Below are 18,487 nucleotides of genomic sequence, written 5' to 3' on the forward strand. Positions count from 1 at the left end.
AATCTTACCTATCCACAGCTGCAGTGAGAAAAGTGCAGGGTCGAGGATCGGTAGCCCAGTGTTGAAGACCTAGACAACCTCAAGGAAGCCGACACGCTGTATGTACGGCTCGTATCACTCGTCCCAGCGGTGCGGCTGGTGTGTGCATAGTCTAAGAGGTAGCAAGGGCTCCTAAAGTTCCAACAAGTGCTTAGCTCAGTGGTCCTTGTCATAGTGCACCTCAAGAAGGGGTACTGCGGATGATGATCCCCCATCCTGGTTCAAATTTGAAATGGTTGTGTTAGAACAAACATTAAGATTAATACAATATGATGGAACATTAGTGCATAAAAACAAAGTAAATGTAAAAGGAACATTAATAAAGTATGATGCAAAATGAGAGAATAGAAGAATATCATAATTGGTACTAACATAGCAAATTTAAATAGCATAACAAACAATAACATTAATAAAATATAATGTGTGCTATATGCATCTGCTACCCTTGTCTTTTGTGCCTGCTAGCCTTCTGACCTAGTTCTTTGCAAACGGAGCAAAGATTCCTGCCACGGGTCTCATTAAAGTCTCCCCCTCCATACATGTCTTTGTCGTATCCTCTCATAGCGTCCATGTCCCCCTTTGAGTCGCTTTTTCTTCCTCCTACTCTTCCCTATCTTCATTAGGTCTAGAAGCGGCACGTAATCGTAACCATGATAAGGGGACACTGTGTCGGGTCAGGGTACGACTCAAAGCTTCTCTCCCAAATACTAACAGTGTTAGAACGGAGATACAAGGGTGACATATATGGCAGACCCTCGAAGTCATATCGGCGGACCCTGCAGGGCGTGATCATGTGAGAGCAAGGGGCATGCATGATGTAAGGGACGCTGCAACTACACTCTACTTTGTCAAGATCAACTCAGTAGTTTCGTCCACCATAACGTTCACTGCCCAAGCTTGTGCCACCCTTCCTCCGTACACTGAAGACATGCTGGTGAGGTCCATATAGTTTGGTGGTATGCTGCTTGGCTAATTCCTTAGCCTCCTTCAAATGTTCTATTCCGGCCTTTCCAAATTGCCCAAGCTCAGCTAGATTCCTCTGTGCAAGTTTCCACCTCTTGACAAAATATTCGTTGCACTTGTAAAACAAGAACTCAACAATTCCAAACATAGGCAACAATCGAACTCTGATGAATACATGGTTGAAAGACTCTGGCGAGTTGGTGGTCATGATGCCGTACTTGAAACCGCCATCATCATATGCTAACGCCCACTTAGCCTTCTGTTCCATCTGCTCCTCTAACCAAACCTTGCTCGCTTGGTTTAACATCTTGTCTAGTTCTCTCTTTTGTCTCCTTGAACTAGTGCTCTATATGTACACAATATAGAGCCTTTACCTTGTCACAAACCTCCTTCCTCTAACGCCGCCAGAAATTAGCGGCAAAATGTCGCATGCACCATCTGTGCACTAGAGGCAGGAACCCATCGATATGTTCATTTGCAGCATTAAGAAGCCCTACGTGATGGTCTAAGATCAAACATATAGTGCAAGATGGGCCAAGCACTTGTACACGTAGATGTCGCATGAACCATGACCATGATTCATTGTTCTCTCCCTCTACCAAAGCAAAAGCCATGGGTACTATCTGGTCCTCCGGATCAACAGCAGCAACCATCATCAAGGTGCCCCTATACTTTTCGGTTAGGAAAGTGCCATCAACAAGTATGACTAGCCAACAATACTTGAATGCATGTTCCATCTGCGCGAACGACTAGAACACACGATGTAGGACATGCCTCAATGGGTTCTGCAAATATATTCCTCCGGTGTCTATAAACCATTTCAAGCTAGGGTTGTAGTAACTCATTGCACACAATATTCGGGGAACCCTGTTGTCCGCTTCCTCCCAGCTACCCCAATGAATCGCCAGGGCAATTTACTTAGCACGTCAAGCCTTTCTGTACTTCACATCATACTTAACAAATCCAAATATAGACTGTTGTAAGGAAGACACTAAAATATCGTTATTGTCATCAATAAGCCCCAATATACGATGGGTAAGGTAATGTGTAGTGAGCTGCTAATGATTTTCCTTCCTCTTATTTGATAGGCAAGTGTGGGGTTGGACCACTTTACTTATCATCCACTTGCCATCACTCTGTCTCTTTCATGCATTTAACCTCCACATACAACTATTTCTACATATCACGTGGTACCTCAACTCCTGGTCCGAATGAGTGATGGTGTACAGCCTATGGTGATGGACAACATAGTCATGAAGGAATAGGTTCATCTCTGACATTGTATTGAATATCATCCCCTTGCTAAGGATTACATTCTCATGGTCATACAATGATTTGCTACACATCTGCAGTTCGGTATCACAAACTGCCATATCCATCATGTTGATATCCCTATAGTTCGAAATGTCACTGAAAGGTATGTTCATCGACCTCAATTGCATAAGCTCTATCGTTGTGTAAGGATCTGGTGGAACGTACTGCGTGCTTCACTAATTCTAGCCCATGAATCATAGAGGGTATCATCCTCTAGCAAATCTATGACTAGTCTTTCCTGAGCCGGCATAGCATGAAGTACCTCAGTTGGTACTGGTAATGGCATAGCATGAACCGGTACTGGCATAGCATCAACTAGTGTTGGTCATAATCCGAATCGTCTGAATCATGGCTAACTACACCACCGATCCTGTCCTCCTCCTCCTGCTCCTCCTCTTCCCATTCAAACTCGTTCACATCGAAGTCATTGCTTATACAGCCAAATGAGAACCGCCTTGAATCATCGACTACCATTGGAGTTGAATGAAGCTGCTCCTACATCAACTAACCGTCCAAATCCAAAGTACCCATAGTTGGTTTCACATGGACCCCACATTCTTGTTGAGTATCTGTGGGGATATGACCCCCGGTATCCACAGGATAAGACATGGGTCGCACCATCAGAGGTGGCCCAGCCCATAAGATCAAGGCGTGCAGCACACGGCACTGGTCGCGTGCACCGCAAGGCTACAAGAAGATATTGTAATACCAAATAGGATATTTTCCTTGTAACCCTACCCCTCTAGAGTATATAAGGAGGGGCAGGGATCCCCTAGATGATATATCGGATCATATGCAATATAATCCACAAAGACACGGGATGTAGGGCATTATATCAAGCCGACGGCCCGGACCTGTCTAATCGCTGCCTCTTGCATTCTGTGTCACCATCTGGTTTTCTCACACGCACCTACACTGATTTATCTACTACCATGGATATACCCCTTGATAGACTGCCGACTAGATTTCGTCGACAGTATCACCATCGAAGGACGGCCCGTCCTGGAGACCATGCATTTTGTTCCCATTCTCCACCACCACCTCAGTTATGGCCACATTGGAACCTTGGATTACCCTATTATAGCGGGACCAGTGAGCATGGTCGTGCAAGGGCATCAGCACGTAGTGTGCCCTAGTCTTTCCACTATCAAACCCCCTTCAGTGTGAAATCGCCGTCAAACTTTACCTTCAAACGGACACAAAAATCGCACAAACCATTCCAATTCTTCTTTCATATCCTCAAACATGCCATCTTCTCTCCTAACACTTACTCCGTAAAAAACTCTGACACAACAATCCATCTACAAAAGCATTTCAAGAAACTTCATTAAGTCGTCCAAATCGTTGTGCCTACTAACTAATCTAGTATTAATAGCTATACTAACTAAAAAACTAACTAATCTAATATTAATACCTATAACAATAATTCTAACTCACTATACTAACTAATTATACTAAATACACTAACTAAACTAATATTAGTACCTATACTAACTAATTTCACTAACTATACCTATCTAGCTAACTTTACTAACTAACTTTATTGACTAATTATAGAAATCATTATTCAGTCAAACTAATTTTGAATCCTAACCCTAGCTAACAACAATTCTATTGAAGCAATAAATGCACAAGAGGATTACCTCGACAAACCACAGCGGGAGATTGGGGCTCACCCCAATCCACCTGAGGCGACGAGCTGGCCGTCGGCGGCAATGGCCTGCCGGCGGCGGGCTTCTCCTGATGACCGGTGGCGGGCTTCTTCTGCGCCCAAAGTTGGAGGAGGGTTAAGGACAGGGGGTGGCAGGGGAGGGAGAGGATAGGAAGAGAGGGAGAGAGGGAGGCGGCGTCACAGGGAGAGGAGGCCGTGCCGGCAACGGGGAGGGGCGGTGGGGCAGTGGGGAGAGAGGGAGGGGCGACGTGGCAGTGGGGAGTGAGGGAGGGAGGCGGCGGGCGCGGCGCGGCAGTGGGCGAAGGGCGGCTCAAGGCGCGGCTCCTCTCTCCAACCGGTTCAAAATGGGCTCAGTGAGATAGAGAGAGGAAGGGAAACGAGGCTGTGCCGCAGGCCTGTACAAGGGGCTGCCGGACTGTGATGCGTGGCGCGTCAGCCCCGCGTCCTGACCGGTGGCGTGACAGCCCGGCCACGTCAGCGGTCAGCGTCGCGGCAGACTGCCATGGTGGCACCGCCATGTGAACTGTCGCGGCCAAAAGTGTTAGTTAAAAAAAATAAATAGTGTTAAATTTAAAAATAGTTCTGAAAGAGTGTTAAAAATAAAAAAAAATGCTGCCGATTCCTGCGCGTTTCTCTCCTCCACCGCGTGGCCTACGCCGCGGCGCCAACGAATACAACACGGGCCGGCCCCCTCTCCCTCCGCGTTAACCCGATGCCATTAGCTATTATCTTAATTAATTAATTAAAATAATTATATACACCAACCACCCGGCCACCCCGTTCAACGCGACCAAATATTCGATTAACCCCTCTCCCGGCGAAAAAAAATCTGCGTCCACCGCCCCACGAAAGGAAATAGACGGACGGATAGCGAACGCACGCGCTCCGCTTTCTCTCTCTACTCCCTTCCCCCTCCTTCCCCCACCTATTCGCCGCCCCTCTCTCTCTCCTGCCCCTCCCCCCCGCCGCCGCCGCCCCACGGCCCACCCCGCCGAGGCGCCACCTCCGTCTCTCTCTCTCTCTCTCTTCCCCGCCGACGCGGGGCGGCGGATCGCCGGATCCGCGCGGGGAAGGGGGATCTGGATTGGATGGTCCTCTCCGGCCGCGCCTCGGCCGGCCTGATCTGATCCGACCCGTTCCGTCCCGCCGGCGAAGTCCGGGAAGGTCCTGCGGGGGGATTTCGGACTCGGGCTCTCGAGTCTCTCTGCGGCGAGGGGTTTCCGGGCCCGGGCAGTGTCCGGATCCGTGTGCCAGGCGGTGGTTACCTTTGCGTAATCCTAGTCGGAGTCGCCGTGCTCAGCAGCAGATATAAGGGATCGGGCGCTCCAGATTGAGCCCGGGAAGAGGTCGTGTCGCGCCCGTTCTCCGCGTGAAAGTCGTGATTTTGTGGCGGCGCGGCTGTGAGTAGCCGTGATTTTTTCGGGGTTTCCGGCGGCCGATCCGCTCTAGTTACCCTATCCTGTTCCTTCAGGGCGGCGGCCTCGTGTTGGGGGCTCTCGTTTGTTTGCCGTGCCGCGTCTCCCGAGGAGGATTTGATTTAGTGTTCTCGTGCCGTTGGTTCCATGGCCAGCGGCTCTGATCCCCCGAAACAGTACGGAATAACCAAGCCCTTGTCAAAGCTCGGGCCGGTGGAGGCCGACCTCCAGAGGACGGCGGAACTAGAGAAGGTTTGTAATTGATTTATTAGTTTCATGTTACCAGTATTGTCTCAATTCTTTTGCCCGACTGATATTGTACTATCTAACTACAGTTTTTGCCGGACTGATACTGTACTATGTAATTACTGTTTTTTCTGTTGTTGATTTGCAGTTTTTGGTCGAGGCGGGTCTCTATGAGAGCCCTGACGAATCTGGTAGGCGGGAGGAGGTGCTGGGGAAACTTGACCAGGTAGCTACTCTTGTTGCCACACGTGTTCTTATGCTCAACACAGCATTATCCTTCTCTAAACATGCTCTTTTGGCATTTGCAGATTGTAAAAGACTGGGTGAAGCAATTGACTAGTCAGAGAGGATATACTGATCAAATGGTTGAAGAGGCAAATGCTGTACTCTTCACCTTTGGCTCATACCGTCTTGGGGTAATTTCTACCACTTCCCTTTTACTAGTTGCTCCTGTTTTGCTCTGCCACCCATCTTTTATTCATTCATTAGTGGACTCGTGATGGACTGATGTGTACAGTTTAGATAGTCTTTGTACTTGCGATAGTGTGTGTATATATATAGTCTTTGTACTTGCGATAGTGTGTGTGTGTGTGTCTATATATATATATATATATATATATATATATATATATATATAGTTTTGATGCTCCTTTAACAGTGTTCGTGTCCTATTAAAATACAACAATGGAAGGACTAGTTGCGATAGTGTATGATCAACAGCATCATACAAGATGCACTTTGTTTTAGTGAAACTTGGAACATTACTGGATTACTGGAATATAAGTAGCAACAACAATGGTTTTGGAATATGCATTCCACAGGGAAATGTGGGTGAGATGAGGCATTTTTGCTTCTTGCACAACAATGTTCCACATTCATCATTGGCTAGTTCGAGTTTAATGGTCATGCTCACACATGGTGGCCGCTAGGCTGGTTTGTATAGATACCTTGATGACCATATGTCATATCACTTTGTTGTGTAACGTTGCTGTCAATTAGAATCTGGATCCAAGCTGAATCTTTTGGAGGTAGTCATGCTGCTGTCAGAGACATAATAACAAGTGGTAACAGGCCATTAATTTCTGGTGTCTGCTTCTAGTGGCTGGTAGGTACCATACTAGCCAGTAATAGGTGATTTAAAGTTCTGGTGTAACCTTGTGATTCTAACAAGTATTAGGCCACACAAACACAAATCTTGTGGGATTTTATAGGTGTGTAATGTAAAGAACAAACCACCAAACGAAATGAACCAGAAACACAGGATTATCAAGCTGGTAACTACATGATTAGGCCATCGGCCTAGTTCTGGTTAAAATCAGGCTTGTAGTTTGATATTTGGATTTTCATGATGCTTCTGATCACAAGGCTGTCTGTAGAAAATATATAAATTACGTGGATCTGTAATCCTTCTTTGTGAAGAATTTCTTATACTTTATTTTTCACATAGTAATTTGTTTTTGCTTTTTATTTCACCTTTGTAGGTTCATGGACCTGGAGCTGATATTGATACACTCTGTGTTGGACCTTCATATGTGAACCGTGAGGTGATTTTTTTTGTTCTGTTACATATTTGGTGTGGTTTATATATTAGAGACAGGATTTTACTAACATATGATTCTGTTGTCAGGAAGATTTTTTTATTGTACTGCATGGGATATTAGCACAAACAGAGGATGTGACCGAGCTGCAGCCTGTACCTGATGCACATGTCCCTGTTATGAAATTTAAGTTCCATGGAATATCTATTGACCTTCTTTATGCCAGTGTCTCCCTCTTAGTAGTACGAGCTGTAAGTTTCTTACTAGATGTTTCCCCTAGTTAATCAATTGTTTATCTGTTCAACTTAGACATAGCTTATTTCATGAGGTATTTGAACTTGTATCATAAAGATTTTTTATTTTCAGCTGTTCTTTTAGTGTGACACAGAATACAGCCTTTTGTATTAAACATGGTACATGGCAGTGTTTTGTTTATGTCTACAGGTGTCGTTCCTGCTTTAGGTTAATATACATTTGATGAGGAATTTTTATGACTCACTTGGTGTCTTAGTTGTGTCAGAGGTTCTATCTTATGGGCCTGTGCTTGCAATACAAAATCAGTCTTTTGCTTCAGTTTTAAAGTTGCAGATTACTTGTATTTTGGTAACAATCTGACTGTTGCTACCAAAACTTTTATAATTTGTTAGAATGCCTTCCATCTATATATTTTGTAGCCATCCTGGTAAATTTTATCGTTTTGTTACCCCTGGTTGCACTGCCTTCTGTTTCTCTGCTGTAGTGAGGTATCTAGTGTGAACATTTTATTCTTGATATTCCTGAACTTTGTTTTTTTTTTGCAATGCTATTTTTGTGACTTTGAGATGCATTTATTTACAAGTTCTTCACTATCAGCCTTGATTCATTGGGACAAACGGGTTAATTTTACAGACATCAATCAATGCAGAATTCCCTCTGCTGTTGGTTTCACCAAATCTTTAGTTTCTTTGTCGTGTCCTTAAATTTATGCATGAAGGTTTACATGTGGGTCCTGCATCAATGCTGTATTATGCCATTTTGTTCCAAGAGATACATATCTAGTTAACTTGCTACTGCAGGACTTGGATATCTCTCAAGGATCAGTCCTTTATGACGTCGATGAAGCTACTGTCCGTAGTCTTAATGGGTGCAGAGTAGCGGATCAAATCATTAGACTTGTTCCAAATATTGAGGTTGACTTGAGGAATCAGATACGCATGTTTCGTTTTCTCAACTGTCTGTTACCTCTAAAATATCTGAACGTTCTAATTCTATGCGTCTTTTCTTACAGAATTTTCGCACGACATTAAGATGTTTGAAGTACTGGGCAAAAAGAAGAGGTGTTTACTCTAATGTAAGTTTTTGTCACAAGTACGCTTGGCTAACTTCCTCTTCAACTTGCTATGATATCCAATCATTCGTTTTGCCAGGTTACTGGTTTTCTTGGTGGTGTCAACTGGGCTTTACTGGTTGCACGTGTCTGCCAGCTCTATCCCAATGCTGTGCCAAGTATGCTGGTCTCACGGTTTTTTAGAGTTTTTACACAATGGCAGTGGCCAAATCCAGTTATGCTTTGTTCCATAGAAGAGGATGAAGTTGGTTTCCCCGTTTGGGATCCACGCAAAAATCCTCGAGATAGATGTCATCATATGCCCATTATAACCCCTGCATACCCGTGCATGAACTCGAGCTATAATGTTTCCACAAGCACGCTGAGGGTTATGATGGAACAATTCCAGTTTGGTAATAAAATTTGCCAGGTAATCTTCTTTGCACCATTGAAGTTACTATTTCATAAATACTTACGCTGACCATGTATTGTATGCCCTCTGGTTCAGGAAATTGAAATGAATAAGGCCAGCTGGTCTGCTCTGTTTGAGCCTTTTCAATTTTTCGAAGCATACAAGAATTATCTACAGGTTGACATCATCGCCGAGGATGATGAAGACCTTAGACTTTGGAAAGGATGGGTTGAATCTCGATTGCGGCAACTAACTTTGAAGGTAATGTGCTCGTATGTTATATCGGTTGCATCATACAAGCTTAGTCAACTTGCTAGCTTGCTGCTTGTTTTGTGGTACCAGAAGTGGTGGTTGGAAACATGTTGGTAAGCCACTGTTAGTTTTTCACTGTTTGATTCAGTTGCTATTTTGATTGTTAGTCACCCCTAGTAAGATAGTTTTTTATCAAGGTGGTGTCATTGTTTCTGTCAGTCAGTCCCATGATTTTGTGTCTAATTTTAATGCTGTTGCATAGTTTTTTATCAAGGTGGTGTCATTGTTTCTTCAATCAGTCCCATGATTTTGTGTCTAATTTTAATGCTGTTGCTGTTAATTTGTCATGTGCTGAACTAAGATAATTTCTTGTCGGTTGTAAACAGATTGAACGTGATACATATGGAATGCTACAGTGTCATCCGTACCCACATGAGTATGCAGACCCTTCTAGGCAGTGTGCTCATTGTGCTTTCTTCATGGGATTATCAAGGAAAGAAGGTGTGAAAATACAGGAAGGACAACAATTCGATATTCGTGGAACGGTGGATGAGTTTAGGCATGACATCAATTTGTATAAGTTCTGGAAGCCTGGGATGGAGTTAGCTGTTTCTCATGTTCGGAGGAAGCAGATCCCAGCTTATGTGTTTCCAGAGGGTTATAAAAGACCTCGCCCTTCAAGACATGTGAACCATCAGTCTGATAAAAATGACACTGAAGATGGCACAGCAACCAGGTCTCCGGACGGTCAGCTGAAGAGAAAGCTTGATTCTGTTGGAACTGATGATATTGAACCCAGCAGGTCTGCTAAGAGGTCATCGGTCAGCCCAGTTCATCCGAAAAATTCACCTCAATCTGGGAGCATTGGCGATGAGACTAGATGTAACAACCAAATAAAAAGGGCTCCTAGTGATGCAAGTGGTGGTAGTCCGGCTTCACCTCAGGCATCAGAGAGAAGCCTAGATACCATTGTGTCTGCCCCTAGGTGTACGACAATAGGAGCAGTGTGTTCTGGTGATGCAGTTAGTAAACATGTTCCTCTTGTTGAGAACTGCACCACTCCAACTGTAGCAGTGTGCACAACTTTGAAGCGCGTAGCTGAGAAAGTTGTATCAGAGCTAGTTGGAAGTGAAAGGTTGGGGAGCAACAACAGTGCTGAATTGGTGGAGAGTATGGAAAAGGATGTCCTTACTGAAAATGTTCGTTTTGGCGGGAATGGAGTTACTCAAGGTGGCCTTCCAGAAGAGTTAGAGGTGATGCTTCTGGTGCACACTGCTCCTGTTTTTGTGCTGTCTAACGTGATCTGAACATACTTATTTAACTTTTTTGATGTATAAAAGCCAAACCATAGGATTGAAGTGGTTTCTTAAGCTGATGCAGGTATGAACAAGGATACATCATGGAAGTCGTCACTGAGGCATGGTCTTGAACTCAACCCTTGTGCATTCAGTATCTACATTGCTCTGTTTTCTTTATACTCGACTGTTTGGTATTTGTCTGCTACTTTATGGCAGGGTTAGTGGCATCAACACACAAGATTGGGGAAAAATGGTGGAGATGGACAAGTTCTACCCCTTGCTGGATGGAATGGTAAGTAGCTCAACTCACAAGTTTCCTTCTGGACACAGATTTGCAATTGCGGGGGTTTCTCTGATGGGAGATGGTCGAAAATCATGCCTTGCAACGGCATGGCAAAAAACAACAAAGAAGATTTCGTGGAAGGGCATGGTCGAATATCATGTCTTGCTGGTACACTCTAGATGAGCATGGACCTTCAGTTTTCGGTTTTTACTTGTCGAGCAGCTGGTTCTTGTGTATGAACTGAGCTACAGCGGGCTTCCCTGAGTTGACTTGTTTGATTCTGAGATGCCCCTGCCATGCTGTAGGTCTAGAATAGAACTAGATGAGATGCTGTGTTCCGTAGGGCCCGTTTGTACCCCTCCTTTGTAATATAAGATTTTTAACTGTTTCTTGTGTGCTCGTGGTACCATTCATGTGATGATTCTGATGAGTTATAATAAAGGTCACATTCTCTGTCTTGGTGCTCTCTTTGGAACGAAAGATTTGTTAGCAATCAGTAGCCAGCGGTGATACGGATTGCAATCTGTCGTCTAAACACACATGATGATACGGATAGCACTTGGTTTTCTTAAATAGGAGTACTAATAAAGTGATCTTTTGTATCTCTTTTGTTTCCCTTCTCACTTTGTCTGATACATAGATTTTGCATTGTCTACCGGGCCCACATAGATTGTGCATTGTGTCGGGCACAATCACATTAAATCTTCCAAATTACAGATCTGGCAAATGGCAATGCCAACATATAGCGAGGTAATAGTTAATAGTTGCTAGTTTTTAGCTGATAATGAGTTGGAGGTATAGTTGTCCATGCAGCCCGAGGCACGACGGCACGGCACGAAGCCTGCTTTTTTAGCCCGACACGAGCACGGCACGGCCCGGTGACATGCGGGCCCGGGCTGGCCCGGCCCGAGGGAGCAGGCCGTGCCTGGGCCGCTGCTTAGGCCTGTGGGCTGGCCCGGCACGGCCCGGCCTGCATCAGTTGGCCCGGCAGCGGCGCGGCATCCCCATCCCCCTCCTCACTCCTCCCCTTCCTGCGGCCCAGTCCCCCATGGCCTGCTAAAGGCCCATCGGCCATCGCCCCTAACCCTAACTCCCCCTCCCGACACCGACAGACGGCCGTGCCTCGCTCCTCTCACCTTCGCCTTGCTCCCTCTCTTCCACACGGCCGCGCCGCATCACCTCTCTCCCTCGCCCCCCTCTCCGCGACTTGCCGGCAGGATGCGCCGCGTGGGCTCCTCTCCTCCGCGAGGACGCGCCTCGGGAGCGAGCGCGGCATGCCGCATGCCCGAGTTCCATCCCGCCACTGTCTCGAGCTCGGCCCGTCGAATCCCCTACGCCCGCCTGCTCTATTCGCCAGATCTGGCATCGAGGGCCTTGAGGGAGAGCGCTCCGGCGGCCGACGCCACCTCCTCGCCCCCCTGCACCAATGGCCGCGGGCCGCATGCTCCTCCTCCGTGGTCAAAGCCTCAAGCGGCCGATTTGAGGCCGCCGCCGACCGTGCCCGGTGCCTCTGCATCACCTCGTCATCGCGCCTCTGCATCGCCTCCCCGGCCTCCTCCACGCGGTCACGTGCCTCGACGCCATCACCGCCTCCGCGTCCTCCTCCACGTCGTCGCCTTGAGCGCCACCATGGCCGAAGGACAGCGCCTCCGCCTCAACCTCGTCCTCCGTGACTCCGTCCTCTCTCCCTTCCCCTGCTGATGCGGGCCTCGGGCCGGCCTGGCCTACTAAAAAGGCCGTGCTTTCTGACCCGGCCCAGCACGAAAAGTGGCCCGACGGGCCGTGCCTGGGCCGTCGGACAGGCACGGTGGACTGGGGCGGCATGGCCTGGCGGCCCATCGTGCTCTACCGTGCCGTGCCCTACCGGGCCGTGCCTGGCACGGGCCCGGTGAAAGCTCTAGTTTGGTTTTGGTGAATTGATGAAACCCTAAGTGCTAACCTAGTTTATCAAGTGATCATGAGATAGGTAGCACACTTCAAGTGGAGAAGCTAATGAAGATTATAACATGACAAATGGTAATGGCATGGCGATGATCAAGGGCTTAAAGAAAAGAAGAAAGAAAAACAAAAAGCTCAAGGCAAAGGTATAATTTGTAGGAGCTATTTTGTTTTGGTGATCAAGATACTTAGAGAGTGTGATCACATTTAGGATTGATAGCCGTACTATTAAGAGGAGTGAAACTCGTATCGAAATGCGGTTATCAAAATGCCACTAGATGCTCTAACTCATTGCATATGCATTTAGGATCTAGTGGAGAACTAACACTCTTGAAAATGTTTGTGAAAATATGCTAACACATGTGCACAAGGTGATACACTTGGTGGTTGGCACATTTGAGCAAGGGTGGAGAAGTTAGAAGTGAAATGGAGTTGGTCGCAATGACGCTGGCATCGGTCAACTGACCGGACGCTGGGTCGCTCTGCGACTGGACGCTAAAGGGCTGCATCCGATCGTGTTGTCGGTCGGCATAGTAATTAGGGTTAAGCACCGGACGCTGGGCTGTGTCCGATCAAGCATGACCAGACGCGTCCGGTCGGCAAAAACACGTTTTGGACCCTTACTGTAAACGACCGGACGCTGAGGGTCCAGCGTCCGATCAGCTCTGTCGGAGCGTCCGGTCAACTTGTCGACCGTTGAGATCAAACGTTCACTGTTGGACGCAGGAGACACGTGGACGACATCATGTGGTCGGACGCTGAGGTGCGGCGTCCGGTCAGTTGGACCGGAGCGTTCGGTCCGCCCGTGTTATGCCCAGTGAAGGAGTATAACAGCTCTATTTCGTGGAGGCTTTTATTTAAGCCCCATGGCCGGCTGTAGCTCATAATCTTTGGCCATTTTCATTGACATAGCAACCTTATGAGCTTAGCCAAAGTCCTTCCACTCATCTCCATCATTGATTCATTATCATAGTGAGATTGGGAGTGATCCAAGTGCATTGCTTGAGTGATTGCATCTAGAGGCACTTGGTGTTCGTATTTCGCTGCGGATTTCGCTTGTTACTCTTGGTGGTTGCCGCCACCTAGACGGCTTGGAGCAGCGAGGATCATCAAGTGGAGGTGGTGATTGTCTTTGGCTCCGATCGTGGTGATTGTGAGGGGTTCTTGACCTTTCTCCGGCGGAGCGCCAAAAGGTACTCTAGTGGATTGCTCGTGGCTTGTGTGATCCTCATCTTGTGTTGGTTGTGTGGCACCCTATTGAGGGTTTGACGTGTGAAGCCGATTAGCGCGTGAACCTCCAAGTGAGTGAATCGCCACAATGAGGAGTAGCTTGCCAGCAAGCAAGTGAACCTCGGTAAAAAATCATTGTGTTCATCATTGATTTCGAGGTGATTGGTCTTCATTGTTATTCTTCCTTGTGATTGATTGGTACCTTCATCTGCACGGTGGTATAACCTTCTTGATCACTCTCTTTACTTTACCGCAAACTAGTTGACAAGCTCTTTAGTGTAGCTAGTTGTGAGAGCTTGCTTGCTTGGTTGGTGTGGCTCTTTAGTTAGCCTTTGAGAGCACACTAACATAGGGTAGTGTCATAGCTTTTGTGTGAATATACACTATCTAAACTAGAATTGTGGTAGGTAGCTTGCATCTTGAGTAGGCTAGCGCAACACTTGCTTCGCCTCATAATTATCTAACCATTTTGTTAAGTGTTGTTGTAAAAATTTTATTAGGCTATTCACCCCCCCTCTTGCCATTAGGACCTTTCACCCGGGCCGGGCAGCCCGAATGGACATATATAGTTGGAGGTACATATAAACGTTAGCAGCTCCTAGTATTAATTTGGATCCTGTAGTAATGTTTGGTGCTAGAATAGAATGGATCCAAACATGGGCTATTTGTTTACTTCACAGTCAGGGCCGTCTGTGGATCGTTCTTTACCTTGGGCCAGTCTAGGTAAACATGGGCTATCTATTTATTTGACAGTCAGGCCCGTCTAGGTAAACATGGGCTATCTGTTTATTTCACACTCAGGCCCGTTTGTGTATCGTTCTTTACATTGGGCCCGTCTAGGTAGGCCCGGTTCCGGATCATTCTTTACTTTGGACCCGTCCCGGAGCTCTACTTTGAGCATGATCGGCAGAAAAGTCCACATTATCTCTCTCAACTTTCGCGAAAGTCTACTTTTCATTTCTAAACTCTAAACCGGCTGAACCACCTCCCTAAAATTTTAAAACCGTTCGTTTACCTCCATGACAGGTTATAAGCGGTTTTCAAAGACGGTTTTATCTTTTTCTTTTTTATTTATTTTGGTTAAATTTTTGAAAAATCATAATAAATTATAAAAAATTTATAAAATAAAAAATTAAATTTTTTTGGACTCCACATGAGTACACAGTAAACATATAATATGATATGCTTTAGTATAAATTTTTTGTTGTAGCTTTAGATCTATGCTTTTCTATAATTCATTCATAGCTACAGTTTCTATGATCCAATTGTGGTAAAAATTTTATGGTGGACTAATTATTATATGCTTGAACTGTAGTAAAAATTTTATACTCATTAGATCATGTATAACTTAGTTAGAATTTATTACTTAGCTATAGATTTATAAATAATAAATCTATGGGCTTTTTCCTCATAGTATAGATCTCACTTTCTGAATAGAATTGAAGGACCAAAAGATAAATCTCTATGGGCTTACTTGGTTTGCGACTAAAATTTGCCGTGCTAAAGATTTGGCAAGTAAAAATTAGACATAAAATTTTACCATAGATTTGGCAAGCTAATGTAAGAGGTTGGCAAGTTTTGATATAGCGGGTCTGATTGGTTGGCTTCCAAAATTTGCCAAGCCAATAATTTGGCAACAAAAAGTTGTTAAAAGTTGGGCAAAAGTATTTGCCACAGATTTGGCAAACTAAATGTGAGGTATTGATAAATTTTGATAACCAACCAAATAGAGGCCAAAAACTTGGCTTGCCCAAGTTTTGGCAACCAAAATTTGGCTATCAACTAACCATGCCCAGCAAACCAAATAACAGTCAAATTATGGCTTGCCAAATCTTTGACTTGCATAATTTGAAAGCGAACCAAACAGACCCTGTATCTATCAACCACAAACAGCCCAAGGTGTCTCAGAGCTGGTTCTCCAAGTTCAAGGAGGAGCTCTTTGTTTGAAAACCGAGTGACATTGTTTGCTAGTTAATTGAATACCGAGCCACATTGTTTCAATACTGAGTTTACATTTGAACACAATTTGTTTAATACGCCACCGCACTGGTTGGCGGCCGTCGTGGGGGCCCTACCGGTGCGCTGCCAGATCTGGAGTGAAGGAGAGTGAGATGTATCTTTGGTCTCTAAACTTTTTCATGTATCATCGTTTGGATCCATAAACTCTGAATCCAGGCCCTTCCAACTTTTCAAGTTGTTCATTTGGAGTCAATTCAGGTCCATAATTGGACCTACAGTGAGTTTAGAATGAACCACTTGAAAAGTTGAATGAGAAAATGAGAATGCGGGAAACCAAAGACCCACTGCGCATTTCACTATTAAATTATATATCACTTTAGTTTTGTTCCAAGTATTTTTTTTTCATTTTGATCAAGTCAATACCTATATACACCCTCCGATCTATAATAAATCCACATCTCATTTCTTAAGGAGTCAAACTTTTCTTAAGTTTGACTAGAAATATAGAGAATCGTATCAACATTTGTTTGTCGAAATAAGTTTGTTATGAAATCATATTCCATCGTTTAATGTAATGGTACTTACCATACACCATAAATGTTAGTACATTTATATATATATTTAGTCAAAATTTAAAAGATTTAATTTCTCAAGAAGCATGATGTGTGTTTACTTTGGGACTGAGGGAGTACATAATATTAAATAGCGAATAGATTTTTCCATTAGTCCTTTTACTTTCCACAATACCCTTGCGTCTTTCTTGTCTCGTCTGGGGCTAGACTACGACATGTGCTCATATGAGTTAGAACCATGCACGTTTGTGCGTCCATAGATGGTACAGAGGCCGATTTCAATACTCCCTCAGTCCCCAAATAGATCAATTCATAGAACTCGTGCACGTCAAACTATATATTTTAAATTTAACTAACTTTATAGAAAAGAGTAACAACATCTATGACATATTCTATGGTATATCTAATGATACTAATTTGATGTCATAAATGTTGATGGTTTTTCTTCTAGAAATCCGGTCAAAGTTTAAAAAGTTTGACTTAAGACAACTCTAGAAATATATTTAATCAAGGACAGAGAGAATATGTATTAGAACAGTTACATAAATCGCCGAACCCTAAGTCATTCAGGTGATTGTGCGATAAGGTATATGTTTCGTTGTAGCATACGAGTACGTTTGCTAGTTTATAGAAAACATATACAAATATCTACCAACTTTGTACAAAATGTCTTCATTGTTCGTTTATTTGAACCTGTAAATATGAATATATATATTTATATTTTCAAAAAACTTGGCTAAAATTAAAGAAAATTGATTTAGAACAAACGTAAAATGACTTATAATATTGGAGGGGGAGTGTAGAGAATGAAAGACATAATCAGATATCAAGTCTTTCAACTTGTACTCTGAGAAAAAAAGGATTCAAGAAACACTGGTGTGGCTACGCTTTCCAGTCGAGGAAATTGGAAATTAATCATCTGACAGTGACAATGGAGCTCTCTAGATCTCTCGGCGGCTAATTAGTTGTGGAGAATATCATCTGAAATTTCTGAATGCTTCTCCGGTTCTCCCCGCTGACACCATATGTTGTTTGATTCATTGATTGTGCTATCAATAAAAGCACCCCGTTCGTTTAAGAAATTACTGATTAGAATGTACGTCATAATTGATAGACCCCTGGATCTCCGGTACGGGTCTAACAAGTAGTATCAGAGCCGTACAAGCGTGGTCGCCGGACTAACCGCTGACGATGACGGACGGTTTGGAGATGGGCGACAGCAGCGGTGCTGCTGTGGCTGCCCAGCCACGACAGGAGGTCGTTGTGCGCACGGTGCGGGAGGTCAGCGGCACCAGTTGGCCGACGCTGACTCGCATCCACTACGGCGAGTGGTCGGTGACCATGAAGGTCAAGTTCAGAGCCCGACGGCTCTGGAATGCTATTGACAAGGGCACCGACAATGAAGAAGACGACATGTCAGCGTTGGACGCTATCCTTGCTGCTGTGCCAGTGGAGTACAGGGAGCCGTTGGGGGCGAAGAGCTCTGCTAAGGAGGCGTAGGAGGCCATTGCGGCGATACGCGTTGGGTCCGACCGCGCAAAGAAGGCGACGACCTAGCTTCTGAAGCAGGAGTACGCCAATCTCAAGTTCAAGGATGGTGAAGCGGTGGAGGATTTGTCCCTCTGCCTGTAGATGCTCATCAGCAAGCTGATGAGCCACGACATCACTATTGACGAAGAAGAGGCGGTCTCCAAGTACCTCCACTTTGTGCCAATGAAGTACATCCAGATTACTCTCTCCATAAAGATGATGCTGGACTTGTCCACCCTCACCATTGAGGATGTGACAGGCCGTCTACGGGCGGTGGACGAGCGCATAGAGTAGGCCACAACAACGAAGGACAGCGGCAAGCTGCTGCTGACAGAGAAGGAGTGAGCTGTCCAGAGGAACTCCGAGGAAGGCTCCTCCAGCCGTGGTGGCGATGACAAGCGCCGTGGCAAGTCTTCTTTGGAGAAGAAAATGAAGGTTGACCCCAACGCCTGTCGGCGCTGCGGGAAGACAGGCCATTGGGCAAAGGAGTGCCCAAATCGCAAGCAGGAGAAGAAGGCTA

General features: G+C 45.2%; 1 protein-coding gene across 3 annotated transcripts; it reads left to right on the forward strand.

The window, feature by feature from the left end:
- The first annotated feature begins 4,810 nt into the window (after positions 1-4,810).
- Positions 4,811-11,196, forward strand: LOC136529851 (nuclear poly(A) polymerase 4-like). 3 transcript variants are annotated; one of them, XM_066522904.1, is made up of 12 exons: positions 4,811-5,655; positions 5,798-5,875; positions 5,958-6,065; positions 7,131-7,193; positions 7,277-7,438; positions 8,243-8,356; positions 8,455-8,517; positions 8,594-8,923; positions 9,002-9,166; positions 9,544-10,410; positions 10,498-10,574; positions 10,672-11,196. In XM_066522904.1, the coding sequence occupies exons 1-11, from the start codon at positions 5,551-5,553 to the stop codon at positions 10,525-10,527; spliced, it is 2,085 nt and encodes a 694-aa protein (XP_066379001.1). In that variant the 5' UTR covers positions 4,811-5,550; the 3' UTR covers positions 10,528-10,574; positions 10,672-11,196. The 3 variants fall into 3 exon arrangements, with proteins under 3 accessions (XP_066379001.1, XP_066379000.1, XP_066379002.1); XM_066522905.1 differs by having other exon boundaries at positions 4,812-5,655; positions 10,538-10,574; XM_066522903.1 differs by having other exon boundaries at positions 10,498-11,196.
- Positions 11,197-18,487: the final 7,291 nt, after the last annotated feature.

This window comes from Miscanthus floridulus, chromosome 19, assembly GCF_019320115.1.
Source record: "Miscanthus floridulus cultivar M001 chromosome 19, ASM1932011v1, whole genome shotgun sequence".
NCBI lineage: Eukaryota > Viridiplantae > Streptophyta > Magnoliopsida > Poales > Poaceae > Miscanthus > Miscanthus floridulus.